Source organism: Schistocerca cancellata, chromosome 3 (assembly GCF_023864275.1).
Source record: "Schistocerca cancellata isolate TAMUIC-IGC-003103 chromosome 3, iqSchCanc2.1, whole genome shotgun sequence".
In the NCBI taxonomy this organism is placed as follows: domain Eukaryota; kingdom Metazoa; phylum Arthropoda; class Insecta; order Orthoptera; family Acrididae; genus Schistocerca; species Schistocerca cancellata.
The window spans coordinates 523371147-523393958 of NC_064628.1; the positions used below are offsets into that span (position 1 = coordinate 523371147).

Sequence of the window (22812 nt, forward strand, 5' to 3'; positions counted from 1 at the left end):
AGTTATGTTGAAAATTCTACCAGGAAAATATACAGACAATTCCAGCCTTGTCTAGAATACACCCACTTACATACACAATTCAGGGCCTTTGCTCTTAAACACTTGGCCATTAAGCAATTGTGCAAAGCATGGAAAAATGGAAATGAAGTCCCATGCTTCTTTACAGAGCACAGGGGAACGACGCGGGAGACCCGCACCGCCTTACTAGGCAAGGTCCTAATGGAGGTGGTTTGCCGTTGCCTTCCTCCGACCGTAATGGGGATGAACGATGATGATGAAAACGACACAACACCCAGTCATCTCGGGGCAGGAAAAATCCCTGACCTCGCCGGGAAGCAAGGACACTACCACGAGACCACGAGGGGCCTATATAAAAAAACTGAGCACAATAGCAGTTTCTCACCAGTTACTAGTGAAGTCAGCATCTGCAACAGGCTACCAGGCGACAGATATATTCAGTTCTCACCCTGTCTGAATACTGAGGCCTGCGGCAATGACAGTGGAGGAAGGAGTCACGATGTGAGTGACTCCTCTTCAGTTTCATTTTCTCTCTGAGATGTGTGTGCGTACAGAGAAGTTGGTAACATAGTCTTCCTGGCCTTTTTTGTGCTTACACTCCTTTCTCCTCTGTAATTTTTAAAGTTCAATAGTGTTTGAAATCTGCCCCTATAATGGTGTGCTAATAACCAGGTAGCTGTGTGATGCATTCTGCAGAGAGAAGAATGGAGCACACTAGGTGGTGTTGCCTGTGTGCTCTCTGGCTGTCCCACTCCTCATACTCTAGCTGTTACCTACAGTGGTATCTGGCATTGCTGGGGTGAATACCAAATCATGCCACTGTTTGTATTTCTGACTCTCCCTAAAAAAACATTCTTGGAAAGCAACACTCTCATCTTTTAATGCAATACTTGTCATGTTTGCTTTATGTCAGCCATAATGAACACTAGGTGGCTAAGCACCCTCACCACACCTAAACTAACATGAATATTAACACTAAATGTCCTACACACACTCCAAATCACATGCTATGTATTATCAGGACAAGCACCAATCAGCCTAACAACACAAGAAACTGTGTGTTTAGCACTAATATTCTTTGTTTCTGATTATTTTTACATGCCACCACCTTCACACCTACAGCCCACTGCCAAACATTGAAGCAGTTATATTCAGTGGATCTCACAGAGGATGGTCACTGGGATGTGGACAAAAGTCCAAGATGTACATTTAATTTAACTGAAATGTAGTGAAATTGCTTTATATTACTCTTTTAAAGCGCTAATTCTAACTGTAAAATAACCTAAAACACTGAATTCAAGAGTTTCTCTGAAGGTGCTCTTCAATGGAATAAAACAGAGCCAGGCAAGATTTCGGTTTGTGGGCTGTGCCCGGATGCAAGTGTCAAACCTCTCAGCCTTGCTTCACATGTTCCCCACTGCCAAGTCACACTGTCTGAGCATAAGGAGGGGGAAGAGAGGAAAACTATGAATGTCCCACATTTAAATGGCAGTACAGTCACATTACATACTACTTGGTTTTATATTTCATATTTCTCAACAAATGAAATTTTCAATATTATTTAATTATTTTTTGGTGCACTGAAGACATAATATAATTTTTATCTAATACAGATGGTTGGCATAAGAACAGATGCAGCCAACTTCACAGGGTTTCCCACTCAAGTTGTCACATAATCATGACTTATTTAGTTTTATAATCGAAAAAAAAGTCTTTCGCACAAATATGTTGACTGAAAAATTGAAGCAATTTTGCAGTCTCATTGTGGAGACTTAAAAAACTCTACCTGAGAAAAACAATGTAGATGTTCTGGACAGTATTAATATAAAAAGATTTCTCATCAGAACTGGAATTTTCTTGCAGGACAATCAGTTACATTTGCACATGCACAGTGGCACTTTCAACTGAAACAGCAAATGGTCTTGAAAACAACTCAGAAACAGATGTAAGACTGACAGTGTCCTCAAAATCTTTATAAAACTATCTTTGTAATTCCTTCAAGGCCACAATGGATTCTTCAAACATTGTGTTTTCTTTAATGCCGGTGAGTTTATGGAGCTGGGCTGTCTCTGTCAAAATGTGTCTCTTCTCCAAAATGATTTTCTTTTTAAATGCATCCTCATCAAATCAGAAAGAAGTTACTATGGAATGTCTTACTGTGGGCAGTGTGCTGCCAAGTCCACTTAAAATTCAAAGTCTACACTCAATTCCAGATATCCTAATTCTTGTTCTTGCACTCCTTTGTCCATAAATTCAACAATAGCGACTTTTAAATAAATAAAAAAAATGCTCCAGGCAGGCCCCTTAACTTAACTAATATACACTATGTGATCAAAAGTATCAGTACACCTGCTGAAAATGGCACCCTCCATCGATAATGCTGGAATTCAATATGGTGTTGGCCCACCCATAACCTTGATGACAGCTTCCACTCTATTAGGCATATGTTCAGTCAGGTGCTGGAAAGTTTCTTGCAGAATGGCAGCCCATTCCTCACACAGTGCTGCACTGAGGAGAGGTATTGATGTTGGTCAGTGACGCCTGGCACAAAGTCAGCTTTCCATAACATCCCAAAGGTGTTCTATAGGATGCAGGCCAGGACTCTGTTCAGGCCAGTCCATTATAGGGATGTTATTGTCGTGTGACCACTCCACCACAGGCTGTGCATTATGAACAGGTGCTCGATCGTGTTGAAACATGCAGTCACCATCCCCAAATTGCTCTTCAACAGTGGGAAGCAAGAAGGTGTTTAAAACATCAATGTAGGCCTGTGCTGTGATAGTGCTACACAAAACAACAAGGGGCACAACCCCCTTCACGAAAAAAATGACCACACCATAACACCACCACCTCTGAATTTTACATTTTACTGTTGGAAACACACACGCTGGCAGATGATGTTCACAGGGCATTCAGTGTAACCACACCCTGCCATTGGATCAGCACATTGTGTATCATGATTCGCCACTCCACATAACATTTTTCCACTGTTCAATCGTCCAATGTTTATGCTCCTTACACCAAGCGAGGCATTGTTTGGCATTTACTGATGTGATGTGTGGCTTATGAACAGCCGCTTGACCATGAAATCCAAGTTTTCTCACCTCCCGCCTAACTGTCATGGTAGTTGCAGTCAATCCTGATGCAGTTTGGAATTCCTGTGTGAAGGTCTGGATAATGTCTACCTATTACACATTATGACTCTCCTCAACTGTCAGCAGTCTCTGTCAGTCAGTAGACGAGGTCAGTCTGTACACTTCTGTGCTGTATGTGTCCTTCACATTTCCACTTGTTTTTGGGGGTGTCCAGATATTTTTGATCACATACTGTACTTTGCAGTAATAGATGAAGTATCCATACTTTTCATTCAATTCCATTGGAAAGTGTTGCAACTGCTTGTGGAACAATCCATGTGACTTCAGAAGCTTTACTATTTGTACCACCAATTTCTTCACATGCTCTGGGCCTGCAAACTTAGCACAAAGTGCTTTTTGATGGCCAGAACAATGAATCCCGTCTGTCAATCATTGTAGTTTTTTGCTGTTTCATTGTCAACCAAGTGTTTAAATTCATTATCCATTGTATTGTAACGTCATTTCACAGCAAATATGTAGCACCTTTCACTTATGCAAACTGAGAATTCTCATCCCTCTCTTCTGTCATTTCCATTCATTTTAAAGAATTGCAAAGATAAATTGCTAGATTGCCTCTTTTTTTGCAAACAACCACAGTACCTGTGAATGTCTTTCACACTATGGACAAATAGCAAAAGGTTAAACAAGGCTGACAGTATGATTGTGCCACAAAAAAATGTCACACTACAATGCTAAATGAAATGTTGCACTGTTCCATGGACTTTTGAGAAGGACCAAGCAAAGCCAAGTCACAGGCCGGGCCTCAGCTTGCCCGCAGCCCAGATATGCTGCATATGTGAAGTACAACACACCATGGCCAGCCCTTGAGTAGAAGGAATTGCCCTTCAGAAAAATCTTTAAGTCAGTCTCAAACTCCACCATGTTACCTACATAAAATTTAATAGGTTGTTCAAGATGCTGTGGTTATCTTACCCCAACAGTGTATTTTTTTTTTTCCAGATAGTAAGGCACATACATACCAAGACTGGTTGAGATTTCCCCAGTTTCAGAGCTACACTTACATGCCAGAGGGTGAGTTAGAGATGTCTTACCCTAATAGTAACTGTCTCCTGGTACTAAGTCATTTGTGTACCAAGTTTGACTGAAATTTCTCCAGAATTCCAGAGCTAGGGGTCTCACACACACACACACACACACACACACACACACACAATATTTGATCTGTATTGATTGAAACCACACAATTTTTTTATACTTTTGTTTTCCAAAAAATTTAATATAGAAATCTATCTTATAATCTCTTATAATAATCTGTTGTCTTTTTTGCAAGATTTTAATCCACAATCCTGCTGCATATCCCAGTGGAGCAGCTGCTGAAGTTGTAATATCAGTTGGAATGCAAGTGTTTGCTGGTATTTCAGCAATTCAGACATATGCTACGGATTCCGTGAGAGACATGCCAATCAAAGTTCGCAGCTGTCAATTTGAAGATGAAGGATTTTCAAAGGTGATGAAAATGTACACCTACCACAATTGTTTCACAGAATGCCAAAAGAATAAGTCAGTTGCATTGTGTGGATGCCATTCATATCATTATCCAACTACAGGTAAGACATATTTAATATGTCCTTCAGATGCACATTGCTATTCTTTTCACTTTAATTTAGTATTTTTATAAATAAATATGTGTTATGATTAAGTATGATTATGAAGGAAAGGTTGGATATTCATGAATGAAGCTGTTTTTTTCCAAAATTTTTGAAAATGATGAAAGTATTTGATCATAAGTCCTGTAGTGGACTGGTGGGGCCTCACATTGGACACCAAAATGTAGTGGGTCAGAATGCAATGACTGACACAGAGAGCTGAAAAAGATGAAGTTCTGATGGTGAGGAGGGCAATGGGACTCCCACCTCAGAATTGTGGTTCGATGTGTTATTAAGGGCTATGGGATTCCTTTGGAGGCGAAGATGGCTGCAGCAAGATAGGCAGTGTGTGTGTGTGTGTGTGTGTGTGTAAACTCTTTATCACTACAACAAGCTACAGTAGTTACAGGTGTTGCCCTAATCTTTTAGTGTGGCCTGATGTTGACCCATAGCACCCATGTTCCATGGGCAGTCATGCAGCCCATGATGGTGAAAAGCAGTGTGGCAAAGATGCAGTCAGCATACCTCAGCAGTGCTATTTCAGATGCAGAGGCCTTATGTTGTTGTTATGCTGCTGGTGGGGAAGCTATGTTCCACCCATCTAAAATTAGTGTTGGATGCTTGCAGGCACTCTGCAGCCCTTCAACTAGGAGGACATAGGTCTTACCCTCACCCCACCCAGCAGCAGCAACAGCCAGTAGGAAGAACATTGGGGGTCTTCTGGCAGTAGTCAGCACACAGTGGATGCCAATTCAAAATCCAGCTGTTTCAACATGCCAGCCTGGAGGGGTGGACAAGTCTTGTTATGGTTAAAGTCTTGTACATGGTTCACCAAATGCCACTGAAATATCTCAAAATGTCAGTTATTGCCACAGTGCCTGGACCATTATGAAACTTGCCACACATTCATGTTATGTGTCGTGATTTGGCAAGTATGCTGTATTGTCAGCTGTGTGCATTTGGGACAACAACTGGAACACTGTGTCCTGAATTTCCCAGATATCATGGTGGTGCCACACCACAACTCCCTTCCTTAGAAAAATTCAGTCCTCAAATTTAGCTTGGTGCTGCTACGATGAAGTATAGGTAGTACCATACTCAGACACTATTAGGAACATCAAGTCTCTATAGTTTGTATTTTCTAGTCACTAACTGCTCCTGAAAACTATGCATGAATCCTGGGAATAGACACTATGATAACTGATATACACTACTACACTTTAACTCCAATGGTTACTTTTGTCTACACTATTTACGTTTCAGTTCACCTTTCATAGTCCACTAACTGCTTAATGAAACATATTCTCTGCTTCTCCACAGAGTCTCTAGGTGAAGCTAGTCCATAAAAAACTTCATTTGTCCATTCAGAACAGTGTTAAGAACTCATAAGGAGAAGAGATTTTGTGATTCCAAGAGACATCCTACGATGTTATGAAACAATATACCTTTTCTTTCTCAGGTGCTATTCTCCTTGACTCTACTTGTTGTTGTTGTGGTTTGACGCAGCTCTCCATGCTACTCTATCCTGTGCAAGCTTCTTCATCTCCCAGTATCTACTGCAGCCTACATCCTTCTGAATCTGCTTAGTGTATTCAACTCTTGGTCTCCCTCTACGATTTTTACCCTCCACGCTGCCCTCCAATACTAAATTGGTGATCCCTCCATGTCTCAGAACATGTCCTACCAACTACACTCCTGGAAATTGAAATAAGAACACCGTGAATCCATTGTCCCAGGAAGGGGAAACTTTATTGACACATTCCTGGAGTCAGATACATCACATGATCACACTGACAGAACCACAGGCACATAGACACAGGCAACAGAGCATGCACAATGTCGGCACTAGTACAGTGTATATCCAACTTTCGCAGCAATGCAGGCTGCTATTCTCCCATGGAGATGATCGTAGAGATGCTGGATGTAGTCCTGTGGAACGGCTTGCCATGCCATTTCCACCTGGCGCCTCAGTTGGACCAGCGTTCGTGCTGGACGTGCAGACCGCGTGAAACGACGCTTCATCCAGTCCCAAACATGCTCAATGGGGGACAGATCCAGAGATCTTGCTGGCCAGGGTAGTTGACTTACACCTTCTAGAGCACGTTGGGTGGCACGGGATACATGCGGACGTGCATTGTCCTGTTGGAACAGCAAGTTCCCTTGCCGGTCTAGGAATGGTAGAACGATGGGTTCGATGACGGTTTGGATGTACCGTGCACTATTCAGTGTCCCCTCGATGATCACCAGTGGTGTACGGCCAGTGTAGGAGATCGCTCCCCACACCATGATGCCGGGTGTTGGCCCTGTGTGCCTCGGTCATATGCAGTCCTGATTGTGGTGCTCACCTGCACGGCGCCAAACACACATACGACCATCATTGGCACCAAGGCAGAAGTGACTCTCATCGCTGAAGACGACACATCTCCATTCGTCCCTCCATTCATGCCTGTCGTGACACCACTGGAGGCGGGCTGCACGATGTTGGTGTGTGAGCGGAAGATGGCCTAACGGTGTGCGGGACCGTAGCCCAGCTTCATGGAGACGGTTGCGAATGGTCCTCGCCGATACCCCAGGAGCAACAGTGTCCCTAATTTGCTGGGAAGTGGCAGTGCGGTCCCCTAAGGCACTGCGTAGGATCCTACGGTCTTGGCGTGCATCCGTGCGTCGCTGCGGTCCGGTCCCAGGTCGACGGGCATGTGCACCTTCCGCCGACCACTGGCGACAACATCGATGTACTGTGGAGACCTCACGCCCCACGTGTTGAGCAATTCGGCGGTACGTCCACCCGGCCTCCCGCATGCCCACTATACGCCCTCGCTCAAAGTCCGTCAACTGCACATACGGTTCACGTCCACGCTGTCGCGGCATGCTACCAGTGTTAAAGACTGCGATGGAGCTCCGTATGCCACGGCAAACTGGCTGACACTGACGGCGGTGGTGCACAAATGCTGCGCAGCTAGCGCCATTCGACGGCCAACACCGCGATTCCTGGTGTGTCCGCTGTGCCGTGCGTGTGATCATTGCTTGTACAGCCCTCTTGCAGTGTCCAGAGCAAGTATGGTGGGTCTGACACACCGGTGTCAATGTGTTCTTTTTTCCATTTCCAGGAGTGTAATTCCTTCTTCTAGCCAAGTTGTGCCATAAGCTCCTCTTCTCCCCAATTCTATTCAATACCTCCTCATTAGTTATGTGATCTACCCATCTAATCTTCACCATTCTTCTGTAGCACCACATTTCGAAAGCTTCTATTCTCTTCTTGTCTAAACTATTTATCGTCCACATTTCACTTCTGTACATGGCTACACTCCATACAAATACTTTCAGAAATGACTTCCTGACATTTAAATCTATACTCGATGTTAACAAATTTTTCTTCTTCAGAAATGCTTTCCTTGTGATTGCCAGTCTACATTTTATATCCTTTCTACTTCGACCATCATCAGTTATTTTGCTCCCCAAATAGCAGAACTCCTTTACTACTTTAAGTGTCTCATTTCCTAATCTAATTCCCTCAGCATCACCTGACTTAATTTGACTACATTCCATTATCCTCGTTTTGCTTTTGTTGGTGTTCATCTTATACCCTCCTTTCAAGACACTGTCCATTCTGTTCAACTGCTCTTCCAAGTCCTTTGCTGTCTCTGACAGAATTACAATGTCATCGGCGAACCTCAAAGTTTTTATTTCTTCTCCACGGATTTTAATACCTACTCCGAACTTTTCTTTTGTTTCCTTTATTGCTTGCTCAATATACAGATTGAATAACATCGGGGATAGGCTACAACCCTGTCTCACTCCCTTCCCAACCACTGCTTCCCTTTCATACCCGTCGACTATTATAACTGCCATCTGGTTTCTGTACAGATTGTAAATAGTCTTTCGCTCCCTGTATTTTACCCCTCCCACCTTTAGAATTTAAAAGAGAGTATTCCAATCAACAATGTCAAAAGCTTTCTCTAAGTCTACAAATGCTAGAAACGTAGGTTTGCCTTTCCTTAATCTTTCTTGTAAGATAAGTTGTAGGGTCAGTATTGCCTCACGTGTTCCAACATTTCTATGGAATCCAAAATGATCTTCCCCGAGGTCGGCTTCTACCAGTTTTTCCATTCGTCTGTAAAGAATTCGCATTAGTATTTTGCAGCTGTGACTTATTAAACTGATAGTTCAGTAATTTTCACATCTGTCAACACCTGCTTTTTTGGGATTGGAATTATTACATTCTTCTTGAAGTCTGAGGGTATTTCACCTGTCTCATACATCTTGCTCACCAGATGGTAGAGTTTTGTCAGGACTGGCTCTCCCAAGGCTGTCAGTAGTTCTAATCGAATGTTGTCTACTCCGGAGGCCTTGTTTCAACTCAGGTCTTTCAATGCTCTGTCAAACTCTTCACACAGTATCGTATCTCCCATTTCATCTTCATCTACATCCTCTTCCATTTCCATAATATTGTCCTCAAGTACATCGCCCTTGTATAGACCCTCTATATACTCCTTCCACCTTTCTTCTTCCCCTTTTTTGCCTCTACATCCCTAAATTTGTCCTCTAGCCATCCCTGCTGCTTGGCCATTTTGCACTTCCTGTCGATCTCATTTTTGAGACGTTTGTATTGCTTCTTGCCTGCTTCATTTACTGGATTTTTGTATTTTCTCCTTCCATCAATTAAATTCAATATTTCTTCTGTTACCCAAGGGTTTCTTCTAGCCCTCATCTTTTTACCTACTTGATCCTCTGCTGCCTTCACTATTTCATCCTTCAGAGTTACCCATTCTTCTTCTACTGTATTTCTTTCCCCCATTCCTGTCAATTGTTCCCTTATGTTCTGCCTGAAACTCTGTACAACCTCTGGTTTAGTCAGTTTATCCAGGTCCCATCTCCTTAAATTCCCACCTTTTTGCAGTTTCTTCAGTTTTAATCTACAGTTCATAACCAATAGATTGTTGTCAGAGTCCACATCTGCCCCTGGAAATGTCTTACAATTTAAAACGTGGTTTCTAAATCTCTGTCTTACCATTGTATAATATATCTGATATCTTTTAGTATCTCCAGGGTTCTTCCATGTATACAATCGTCTTTCATGATTCTTAAACCAAGTGTTAGCTATGATTAAGTTATGCTCTGCACAAAATTCTACCAGGCGGCTTCCTCTTTCATTTCTTAGCCCCAATCCATATTCACCTACTATGTTTCCTTCTCTCCCTTTTCCTACTCTTGAATTCCAGTCACCCATGACAATTAAATTTTCATCTCCCTTCACTACCTGAATAATTTCTTTTATCTCATCATACATTTCTTCAATTTCTTTGTCATCTGCAGAGCTTGTTGGCATATAAACTTATACTACTGTAATAGGTGTGGGTTTCATGTCTATCTTGGCCACAATAATGCGTTCACTATGCTGTTTGTAGTAGCTTACCTGTACTCCTATTTTTTTTATTCATTATTAAACATACTCCTGCATTACCCCTATTTGATTTTGTATTTATAACCCTGTATTCACCTGACCAAAAGTCTTGTTCCTCCTGCAACTGAACTTCACTAATTCCCACTATATCTAACTTTAAACTATCCATTTCCCTTTTTAAATTTTCTAATCTACCTGCCCGATTAAGGGATTTGACATTCCACGCTCTGATCTGTAGAACACCAGTTTCCTTACTCCTGATAACAATGTCCTCTTGAGTAGTCCCCGCCCGGAGATCCGAATAGGGGACTATTTTACCTCCGGAATATTTTACCCAAGAGGACGCCATCATCATTTAATCATACAGTAAAACTACATGCCCTCGGGAAAAATTACGGGTGTAGTTTCCCCTTACTTTCAGCCATTCGCAGTACCAGAACAGCAAGGCCATTTTGGTTAGTGTTACAAAGCCAGATCAGTCAATCATCCAGACTGTTGCCTCTGCAACTACTGAAAAGGCTGCTGCCCCTCTTCAGGAACCACACGTTTGTCTGGGCTCTCAACAGATACCCCTCCGTTGTGGTTGCACCTAAGGTACAGCTATCTGTTTCGTGTATTCTTCAGAATCTCATATAGAAGCTGGATGTCATTTCCTTGAGCATAATGACCACAAATTAATCTTTCATTTGTTCAAGTTAATTGGTAATGAGGTTCAACCGCAAATCTGTCAAGGCCAGTCACATGAAAGAACGCTTGCACAGGCTGCATTTTAGTCCTTTTGCTATTTTATGAATCATAAATCCAAAAGCATGGAAAAATCTGTCCCAACCACTTGGTTGTGAGTGAGTGAAATTGGAAACCTTCCTGGCAAGGTCACGTTATGACATACATATGGCCAAAGATTTGTTCTGGCTGCCTGCAATGTAAGTAGATTTGTTTAACAGGACTCAGATGTATTGACAGGTGTTTGCCTATAAACACCTCTGAGTATGTTTGATGGGTTGCATCCTGACAAATCTACACTTCTGTCACTTCCATAGATTGGGACATTTCTGTGTCAGAATTATTACAACACCGCACTTGTGGCATGTCAGACACTGCATGGATGATGAAAGAAGCAACATTTAGAGCTGGGCAGCAGTGCTGCCTCTGACATGGCCCATCGCCCAGGTGTGGTTGTTTGTGAGGTCATACAGGCAGTCTTTTCTCACTTCTAAGTCAGAACTAAAATGCATTATGATTTCCCTGATCAAAACACTTGGCATTTCAGTTTCAGTTTAATCCATGTAGGTCAATAGCTGAGTCTAAATACAATTGATTAGGGCCCTTTTCCATTGCCAAAATTCTGTTCTGTCTGTAATAATATGTTTCTTCGCTGTAAGACATTCTTGCAATACAGAAAATATTCTAGACAATTCAAGTTTTGTTGGGTTCATTAATGGTTAAATTTTTGTATTGGATGATACACTTTCCTGAAAATAACATGGCCTTCTGTCTCTTCTTATCAAAAATATGACAACCTGAAAGCGGTAAGTGTCCTACTCCTCACATTGTTCATTAAATACTGGAAAAGCTATAAACACAGGCAGCCCAGGACATGCACCTACTACATTTGCTCATGCTTGCAGTGCCTGTAATATATACATCATTAGCTCTTGACAACTGCACGTTTTGTGTTAGTAGTTGTAGGTACAAATATGTTATGAAGGTTCCATTTGGGTCCATCGTGCATCCCAAGTCATCTCCAATTTGTAGCGGTTCCACCAGCTTTTATTTCTTCATTTGTTGTCCTCAGTGTTGACGTACTAGCTGACATATAGGGTTGTAATTTGTACACTGACTACTGTAAATAATGTAGCTGATAGATGCACAGTTGCATTTCACTGTCTTTTACTTTCACTTTTCACAACTCCCAAAGACACATTTATATGGCCAGAGCACTATTTTTTAACTTTCCATAAGCCTCATTAATAGCTTGCAGGTGAACATCCACATACTGCTACAATAGTACCCTGGTGAACATCTACAACCAGTAAAACCTAACCACAAAGTTCACAGTTGATGAAGAATAATCAAGTACATTTGGAGCAGACACCGTTACTGTTTTTACACATGGCCTAATTGTTTAACACATATTCCAAAGTTAATTTGAAGCATTTTTGTTGTTCTAACCAGCACAGGTTACTTGTCTGAAACTTGGCGGTGCACTAACTTTCTCATGAGCAAAATTCGGGCTCTTATGTATCATCGCAATAATAGATACTGAAACTATATATTGTTTAAAGTTACATTTATAGAAATTACAATTAAAACTTAACTCATTAAATACATTAGAAAACTGTTTTTTTTTTAACAGTTTCTTCTACTATAAGGGTTAAGCTGAATTATTTGTTTAAATCATGAAATTAACAAATATAGTTATGTAAACAATACTTGTGACAAAACTGTTAATTACTTTGGAATTAATTAAGGGCTGACTTTACTAACATGTTTTTGAATATAGCCAAACAGATACTTTAAGATTACTAGTATTTAGTCTTCCAAACATTTATATTTAGTACAGAATTTATATTTGTTTATACGTCAACAACAGAATTTAAGTTATGAAACACTTACTGATTTCACCCTATAACAAATGATACTAACAAGGAATAGTCCAAATAAATTAGAAAATCAGTTCCATACATAAAACTAAGCACAGAACTAGATCTGGTGTTATATTCTTTAAAACGAAGGGTCAATCTTTCCCTTTTATGAAAAAGTAGTTTATACTCATGTATGTGTGTTAATGGTAATTAGTTCATAGAGAAAAAACAAATTTAAGGAGACAGATGGCAAAACAAGAGGGGAATTAAAAATATTCCACCTTGCTTCATCACAAATTTCATAAAAATGTAGTTACATGCAAAATTAGTGGGAAATTGCCCCAGTTTACTAACAACAAGAGACTTACACTGAATGCTCCTAAGAAACCATGCAAACTGTTTTAAGTCCATATTACAAAAGCCAGTCTACACCATGTTAGAGCTCTGGCTAGGAGAAAATAGAGTCCACAACATAAAACCATAGCCAAACTAATGACACACTTGCTCCACAGATCATATCACATTTGCTCAAGCAAGCCCTGAGCCAATTGTATTCTGCATTCTGCTTGCTAATGATAAATAGATCCAACCAAGTGGTGACACCATGGTAGTCTGTAGTAATCTTATGCCAATGTAGTGGGGTCAGGATGACTCAAGCATTCATTGACTAGTTCCAGCTCATGAAGGTGATGGACGATGGTTGCCAGGGTAGCAAGTTCGTAGAACCAGACGTTCTGTTGTCATGGGATCACAGAGGGCAGTGATAAATAAAACAATTTTATTGACCATAATTTGAAGGCATTGTCTTGCTGGGTTAGTGCCCAGCAATTCTGACTGGCCCTGGATAGTAACACTTGCTTAGCTCAGTATGCAGGAGCAGGAGTGGCCTGTGCACACAGTTACAAGGATGTATAGGCACAATGTGGTGCAGGAGCCAAGTCAGCTCATCAGCAGGTGCATAGAGCTGCACCAGGCTGGGCAGATAACAATGATTGTGTGGCAGCAAACTTCGAACTAAGACAGTCACACCATTTGGTGCAAATGCATTACCAACAAGCAGTGGGCCCAGTGCAGAAAGTACCCAAGCACGGCTGCAAACCAAGGACTGGTGGTGTAGGATGCAGTACCAGCAGCCCACAGATGCAAACCTCTGTTAGCAGAGTGCTTAGACACAGGGTAGGGTAGGTGACAGCTCAGCTGCAAATCAGGTGCAGATGATGCCTGGTGCTGGAAACTATGGAGCCCAAGTAGGCCTCTTAAGCCATACAAAGGCATACAGCAGATGGCTCCCAGCTGGTAGGCACCATTTCAGCTCCACTCAGCATCAGGACTAGGCGCAGGCCACAGACCCACATCTAGCAGAGCCAGTGCCTAGTAGAAGTAATACAGAATGATCCAGATCAGGCCTAACAACTGGCGAGGCTGCAGATGATGAGAAACACTGCATGGATGGAGTGGGTGTTATTTATGGCTGCTTGACCACCCTGCTATGACAAGAACTCATTTTTGACTGCAAAGACCACAGAAGCAGTGCAGTGCCATGCTCACATGTGGCATAATCCAGGTCTCCACTGTTATAATTTGCACTAATATTCTCTGGTGAGTTGAAAGTGTTCCAGCCCCAGCAGCATTTAGTGAGGCTAGATGCGTGGCAAACAGACTTGTTTTCTGCAAGGATGGAGATGTTTGTTATGTAATATTGGCCTCTTTTTAGCTTCTGGTAGAGAAATATGCTGACAGCTTTCTGCTCATTTGGCCACAGGTGTCAGATGTCAATTTGAAAGGCAGTGGTGCAACACTTCTTCCCTCATTGGAAGATTTGGTCCACCAGATCACAGACTGGTATTATTTTTGAAAATTGCTAACAATATATATCTTATGTTTCTACAGTTGTGTACATTTTCATTCAGGTTTCTATTTGACTATTCCAGCCTGAATAACAGTGTTTAATAACTGGTATAATAAATCAGTAATTATTTTCTAATGGTGACCCACTTGGTTGGGTTATAGTGTACAGGAGGTTGGTTATTTTTTGCCATAGATAGTGAGAGGCCACACAGATGAGAGTCACAATCAAGATGGCACCTGAGATTTAAATGCTTTTGCCATGACTTTATGGTTGTAATTATTGCAATATTGTAGATGCTGAAGCATTTACTGAGCCCTGATATGCCCCTTCATACACTGCTATTAGCCTGTCCCGATAATTTAGAAGGTAGGTCAAGTATTAGGCAGGTAGTACATCTACTACGCTTCTGTAGCAGTCTGAATGAAATGGGATAGGCATATGGTGACTTGCTCTCAATGGCAGTGATGAACTTCATCTGCTGATATTAGGGTCTAGTTTTACCGCCTGACAAAATCAGTAGCACCTCATTTGTTCTGACTTGCATGAATTTTCCCACTCTCCTCTCTCATTGAGTATGGGAGAATTTATAGCACTTGTATCAGGCATTGGTGCTTGCTATTGGAAACTGGGCTAGCACATGTAGGTGTCAGTGTTGACTGTTACTGTTGTGAGGTGCTAGAATAGTGACAGGTTTTTTTTGTCCTGAGGAGTAATAAGCTCTGATGTAGCTGGCAGATCATCTCGACCTTACAAAGGCCATCCTGAAGCTATGTTGATGGTAACAGGATAAGTGTTAGTTGCCCATGCATTGTGTGGTGTATTGCTTAGCACAATTCCACTATCTCAGCCCAGGTATCCCTTACACTGGTGACCAGTGTTTGCAGAAGTCTTGCTACAGCTAACTTGGTATCTGTAGGTCTAATTGGATCTGTGTAATACCTAAATCTCAATTCAACACAGTGGTGACTACATTTACATATCTTGTTAGTTCTGTTGTTGTGGTATTCTGATATTGTACAGAACTCCTTGCTCTAGCATTGTTAGTTGTGTTGTGTGTAATTTCATCAGATTTTTAGTACCTTCTGTCTCCCTCTGTACATGCATAAGTGTGTTGTCAAGTTTCCATATATCATTGGTGTTTGTGGCCCCAAATTCTATTTTCTGTAATCTGCATCACATGTTTAATGATCTCCTCTTCTGTTGCCTCAATTTGTGTGGCACCAAGTCCACAGCTTGCTGTAATTGGTCCCAGAGACATTCATAGGAGAGTTGCAGTAATCAATGTTCTTCCTGTATCTCTCCTAATGCTTCTTCTTCCCAGCTTCAAGGTGTAGTTTCAAGGAAGCTTCTTTGAGCCTTTGTACCATATTTCCCAATTGTCATACATTATAAGTAAGTTTTAACATCCTCTGGTGGCTGGTTAGGATTATGTCTTCCTGCCTGGAGAAAAATGCTCCTCGCTCCAGTGGTCACTGCTACAAGTCACTCAGCCCCTTACAGCTGTAGAGGTGCATCACTGCCAGAATTATGATGCACCCCAAAGTCATCATTATTGATGATATTACCTGGAGGAAGGAAGCCATAATAATTCTGCCCTTCCTCAGTCCAAATCCTTTATCTGCAAATAACACCCTTGTCTTTATTCCCCACAAAATAAATATAAAAAAACTCTACTCACATCATGTGATGCTCCTTTATAACACAATAACTCCTGAATTACCCAGTCAATACAGTAAGTTAATCTAAGAGAACTATAGACATGACATCCCCAAAAATATTCTTACTCTACCACACAATGACACTTAACCACTAACTTTTCATTGGTCAGTCCCCCCCTCCTCACAACACAACACATACATTATTATTCATAATTAATATCTAGGATATCACATTTTCCCTTACCAGTTGATCAAGAGCCCATACACTTTGGTTTCTGTGGTACATGACACATACTGCTACTTATTCTGTGATCTAAATGCATATGAAATTATGCATGCAGATTGCTTGGATGTGTCAGGTTTGTCCTTGTACTTCGTACCTCCTCCTTCTCATTTTTGGGAGGACTGCTGTTACCAGTGGCAATGAATTTGTTGCACCTCTGAAAGGATGAATAAGTCTGACATGCACAGTGGTCACATGCATTGGCAACTGCAGACTAGCATTCACTGGTGAGGTCATCTCAGCAACCCAAGATGGACAATTGTACTGGGTGACAAATCTTTCTGTTTAATATTTTGAGGTATACGGATCTGTCAGAATCACCCACTGACTCTCATGATATTCTTGTAGTTTAGCATTGCATTGTCCCACTCTTTCTTGACACTCAAGGGCTCTGGCAGTTATTTACACTCCTGGAAATGGAAAAAAGAACACATTGACACCGGTGTGTCAGACCCACCATACTTGCTCCGGACACTGCGAGAGGGCTGTACAAGCAATGATCACACGCACGGCACAGCGGACACACCAGGAACCGCGGTGTTGGGCGTCGAATGGCGCTAGCTGCGCAGCATTTGTGCACTGCCGCCGTCAGTGTCAGCCAGTTTGCCGTGGCATACGGAGCTCCATCGCAGTCTTTAACACTGGTAGCATGCCGCGACAGCGTGGACGTGAACCGTATGTGCAGTTGATGAAGTTTGAGCGAGGGCGTATAGTGGGCATGCGGGAGGCCGGGTGGACGTACCGCCGAATTGCTCAACACATGGGGCGTGAGGTCTCCACAGTACATCGATGTTGTCGCCAGTGGTCGGCGGAAGGTGCACGTGCCCATCGACCTGGGACCGGACCGCAGCGACGCACGGATGCACGCCAAGACCGTAGGATCCTACGCAGTGCTGTAGGGGACCGCACCACCACTTCCCAGCAAATTAGGGACACTGTTGCTCCTGGGATATCGGCGAGGACCATTCGCAACCGTCTCCATGAAGCTGGGCTACGGTCCCGCACACCGTTCGGCCATCTTCCGCTCACGCCCCAACATTGTGCAGCCCGCCTCCAGTGGTGTCGCGACAGGCGTGAATGGAGGGACGAATGGAGACGTGTCGTCTTCAGCGATGAGATTCCCTTCTGCCTTGGTGCCAATGATGGTCGTATGTGTGTTTGGCGCCGTGCAGGTGAGCGCCACAATCAGGACTGCATACGACCGAGGCACACAGGGCCAACACCCAGCATCATGGTGTGGGGAGCGATCTCCTACACTGGCTGTACACCACTGGTGATCGTCGAGGGGACACTGAATAGTGCACGGTACATCCAAACCGTCATCGAGCGCATCGTTCTACCATTCCTAGACCGGCAAGGGAACTTACTGTTCCAACAGGACAATGCACGTCCGCATGTATCCCGTGCCACCCAACGTGCTCTAGAAGGTGTAAGTCAACTACCCTGGCCAGCAAGATCTCCGGATCTGTCCCCCATTGAGCATGTTTGGGACTGGATGAAGCGTCGTCTCACGTGGTCTGCACGTCCAGCACGAACGCTGGTCCAACTGAGGCGCCAGGTGGAAATGGCAAGGCAAGCCATTCCACAGGACTACATCCAGCATCTCTACGATCGTCTCCATGGGAGAATAGCAGCCTGCATTGCTGCGAAAGGTGGATATACACTGTACTAGTGCCGACATTGTGCATGCTCTGTTGCCTGTGTCTATGTGCCTGTGGGTCTGTCAGTGTGATCATGTGATGTATCTGACCCCAGGAATGTGTCAATAAAGTTTCCCCTTCCTGGGACAATGAATTCACGGTGTTCTTATTTCAATTTCCAGGAGTGTAGTTAGTTAGTTTCCTGTTTCAAGGATCATTTCCATGATAAATCATAATAAAGTGGAATGTGTCATTTTACATTCAAATTGCAATTTAAAAAGGCTACAGATATGAGTTAATAATTCCTATTCACCACCTTTTACTCATTACAATGATAAAAATTCTTCTATAGACTAGAAGGTGATGTCGAGGAGAAAATTTCTATTTGTTGTCAAAGTGTAAGCTCTTTCTATCTCTTTCCACACTTCTCAAAATTTTCTCAAGAAATTTTTTACTGGTTTATAATTTTTTCCTACCTGTGGTTTGATTACTTCAAATGGTGTTGGCATTTTCCATCCATATATCATCTCATATGGCAATAGGTCTGTACTTTCATGGGTTTTAGAGTTGTACGAAAGAAGAAGAAAGGGAGACTGGGGTAACTTTCCATCTAGAAGTGCACGCTACTACTATGTACAACAAAATCATTTTGATGGCTACTCACATAATGGCTTAGGGTCTTCCTTATTTTTGATGTAGAGATTCAGCTCTTCTTTTAGCTACTGGCTACACTTAAGTGCAAGTCAGTGTTTTTGTCTGAAAAACAGCAGAAAATATACAAAACTGAAGGTTCTGACCTTGACGTAGTACATGTGTCTGAGGCAGTTAGAAATGCTATATAAAAAGGGTAAACAGGTACATATAAAGGCACAGTGCATTTAATTCTGGACAATGAGCAGATGAACAGAAATAAAAGTACTGGCTTAAATACAAAATGTCTGAAGATGGCCATTTAACTGATCAAAACTATTAATCATTGCATCCTTCTTCATGACCTGGAAAAAAAAGGTTTTCCAGAAGAGCACTACAACAATATATTTGAAAATCATTTTGCTGGTTGGCCCTGAACAATGGTGCTTGCTTAGCTCAGCATGTTGAAAATAACTCCACTACATAACATCAGCTCAAGTTATTTTATCTACTTATGTAACAGAATTGGACAGGAAATGATTGGGAGATATAGTCTGTCTGTAAACTGAAAAGCATGCAGCACTCATGATGGAAGTCATCTTTCTCAAAAGAATGCTACAACTGGCACACAGAATGACTAGGACTAAGAATTCTGAAGCAGTGTAGAACAGTGTGCAAAGATTTATATAGATCTGCCCATACCCTTTTCATTCATTTGTATTACTAGCAACTCATATCTGTATTCACCCCCTCACCCCACGAGCCATGGACCTTGCTGTTGGTGGGGAGGCTTGTGTGCCTCAGCAATACAGATAGCTGTATGGTAGGTGCAACCACAACGGAAGGGTATCTGTTGAGAGGCCAGTGGTTCCTGAAGGGGGCAGCAGCTTCTTCAGTACTTACAGGGGCAACATTCTGGATGATTGATTGATCTGGCCTTGTAACATCAATCAAAATAGCCTTACTGTGTTAGTGCTTTGGAAATTTGTGGTATGGGAACAAACTGCTGAGGCCATCAGTCCTAGGCTTACACACTACTTAATCTAACTTAAACTAACGCTAAGGACAACACACACCCATGCCCAAGGGAGGACTCGAACCTCCAACGGGGGCAGCCGCGCAAACCATGGCAAGGCGCCTTGGACCTCACGTGTGCTACTACTGTGATCAGCTGAAAGCAAGGGGAAACTACAGCCATAATTTTTCCTGAGGGCATGCAGCTCTAATGTATGGTTAAATGATGATGGCATCCTCTTGGGTAAAATATTCCTGAGGTAAAATAGTACTCCATTCAGATCTCCAGGCAGGGAATACTCAGGAGGACATCGTCATCAGGAGAAATAACATTGGTGTTCTACAATCAGAGCATGGAATGTCAAATCCCTTAATCGGATAGATAGGTTAGAAAATTTAAAATGGGAAATGGAGAGGTTAAAGTTCGATATAGTGGGTATTAGTGAAGTTCAATGACAGGAGGGACAGGACGTCTGGTCAGGTAAATACAGGGTTATATATATGAAATCAAATAGGTTTAATGCAGGAGTAGGTTTAATAATGAGTAAAAATAGGAACATGGATAAGCTACTATGAACAGCATAGTGAATGAATTATTGTAGCCAAGATACACACAAAGCCCACATCCACCACAGTAGTACATGTTTAACTAGCTCCGCAGATGAGGAGGAGGCTGAGAAAATGTATGATGAGGAAAAAGAAATTATTCAGATTGTTAAGAGAGCCAAAAATGTAATAATCTTGGAGGACTGGAATTCAATACTAAGAAAAGGAAGACAAGGAAAAGTAGTAGGTGAATATGGACTGGGGGAAAGGAATGAAAGAGGAAGCTGCCTGGTAGGATTTTGCACAGAGCATAATTTAATCACAGTTGACACTTGGTTTCAGAATCGTGAGAGAAGAGACCTGGAGACACCAGAAGGTTTCTGATTGATTACAAAATGGTTAGACAGAAATTTAGGAACCAGATTTTAAATTGTAAAACATTTCCAGGGGCCGACGTGTACTCTGACCACAATTTATTGGTTATGAACTGCAGATTAAAACTGAAGAAACTGCAAAAAGGCAGGATTTTAAGGCAGTGGGGCATGGATAAACTGAAAGAACCAGAGGTTGTAGAGGGTTTCAGAGGGAGCATTAGGGTTGACTGACAAGAACAGGGGAAAGGAATACAATAGAAGAAGAATGGGTAGCTTTGAGAGATGAAATAGTGAAGGCAGCAGAGGATCAAGTAGGTAGAAAGACTAGGGCTAGTAGAAATCCTTGGAGAAGCACAAGAGATATTGAATTTAATCAATGCAAGGAGAAAATATATAAAGCTAATAAACAAAGCAGATGAAAGGTAATGCAAACGTCTAAAAAGTGAGACCAATAGGAAGTGCAAAATGGCTAAGCAGGAATGGCTACAGGACCAATGTGCAAATATAGAAGCATATATCACTAGGCATTGGATAAAAACTGCCTACAGGAAAACCAAAGAGACCTTTGGGGATAAGAGAACCACCTCTATGAATATCAAGAGCTCAGATGGAAAAATCAGTTCTAAGCAAAGAAGGGAAAGCTGAAAGGAGGCAGCAGTATATAGAGGGTGTATACAAGACAGATGCACTTGAGGGATATATTATGGAAATGGAAGAGGACATAGAGGAAGATGAGAAGGGAGATATGATATTGCCTGAAGAATCTGACAAAGCACTGAAAGACTTTAGTCGAAACAAGGCCCCAGGAGTAGACAACATTCCGTTTGAGCTACTTATAGCCTTGGGAGAGCCAGCCATGACAAAAATCTTCCATCTGGACAGCAAGATGTACGAGACAGGTGAAATACCCTCAGACTTCAAGAAGAAAGTGACCGATCTATTAGTTTAATAAGTCATAGCCACAAAATACTAACACAAATCCTTTACAGAAGAATGCAAAAAAAATTGTATAAGCTGACCTCAGGGAAGATCAGTTTCGATTTTAGAGAAATGGAGGAACACGCAAGGCAATATTGACCCTATGACTTCTCATAGAAGATAGGTTAAGGAAAGGCAAACTTATGTTTATAGCATTTGTAGATTTAGAGAAAGCTTTTGACAATGTTGGCTGGGGTACTCTCTTTCAAATACTAAAGATGGCAGGGGGTAAGATACAGGGAGCAAAAGGCTATTTACAATTTGTACAGAAACCAGATGGCAGTTATAAGAATCGAGGGGCACAAAAGGGAGATTGTAGCCTATCCCAGATGTTATCCAACCTGTATATTGAGCAAGCAGTAAAGGAAACAAAAGAAAAATTAAGAGTAGGAATTAAAGTCCAGGGAAAAGAAATAAAAACTTTGAGGTTTGATGATGACATTGCAATTTTGTCAGAGATAGCAAAGGACTTGGAAGAGCAGTTGAATGGAATGGACAGTATCTTGAAAGGAGGATATAGCAAGAACTTCAACAAAAGCAAAATGAGGATAATGGAATGTTGTTGAATTAAATCAGCTTATGCTGAAGGAGTTAGAATAGGAAATGAGACAGTTAAAGTAGTAAATGAGTTTTGCTATTTGGGAAGCAAAACAGTGATGATGGTCAAAGTAGGGAGAATATAAAATGTAGATTGGCAATAGCAAGAAAAGCATTTCTGAAGAAGACAATTTTGCTAACATCAAGTATAGATCTAAATGTCAGGAAGTCCTTCATGAAAGTATTTGTATGGAGTGTAGCCATGTATGGAAATGAAACATGGACAATAAACAGTTTAGACAAGAAGAGAATAGAAGCTTTTGAAATGTAGTGCTACAGAACAACATTGTAGATTAGATAGATAGATCACACAACTAATGAGGAGATACTAAATAGAATTGGGGAGAAGAGAAATTTGGGGTACAACCTGACCAAAAGAAGGGATCAGTTGGTAGGAAACATTCTGAGGCATCAACGGATCACCAATTTAGTACTGGAGGGAAGCATGTGGGGTAAAAATTGTAGAAGGAGACCAAGAGATAAATACAGTAAACAGAT

The 22812-nt window shown here is 41.9% G+C and overlaps 1 protein-coding gene across 1 annotated transcript in view; it reads left to right on the top strand.

Annotated features, from left to right (window-relative positions):
- Positions 1-22812, top strand: part of LOC126176775 (sodium channel protein Nach-like) — a 163518-nt gene that overhangs the window by 65387 nt on the left and 75319 nt on the right. The window contains exon 6 of the mRNA XM_049923945.1: positions 4444-4720. Within this exon, the coding sequence (XP_049779902.1) occupies positions 4444-4720 (277 nt within the window). The remainder of the gene's footprint in view (positions 1-4443; positions 4721-22812) is intronic.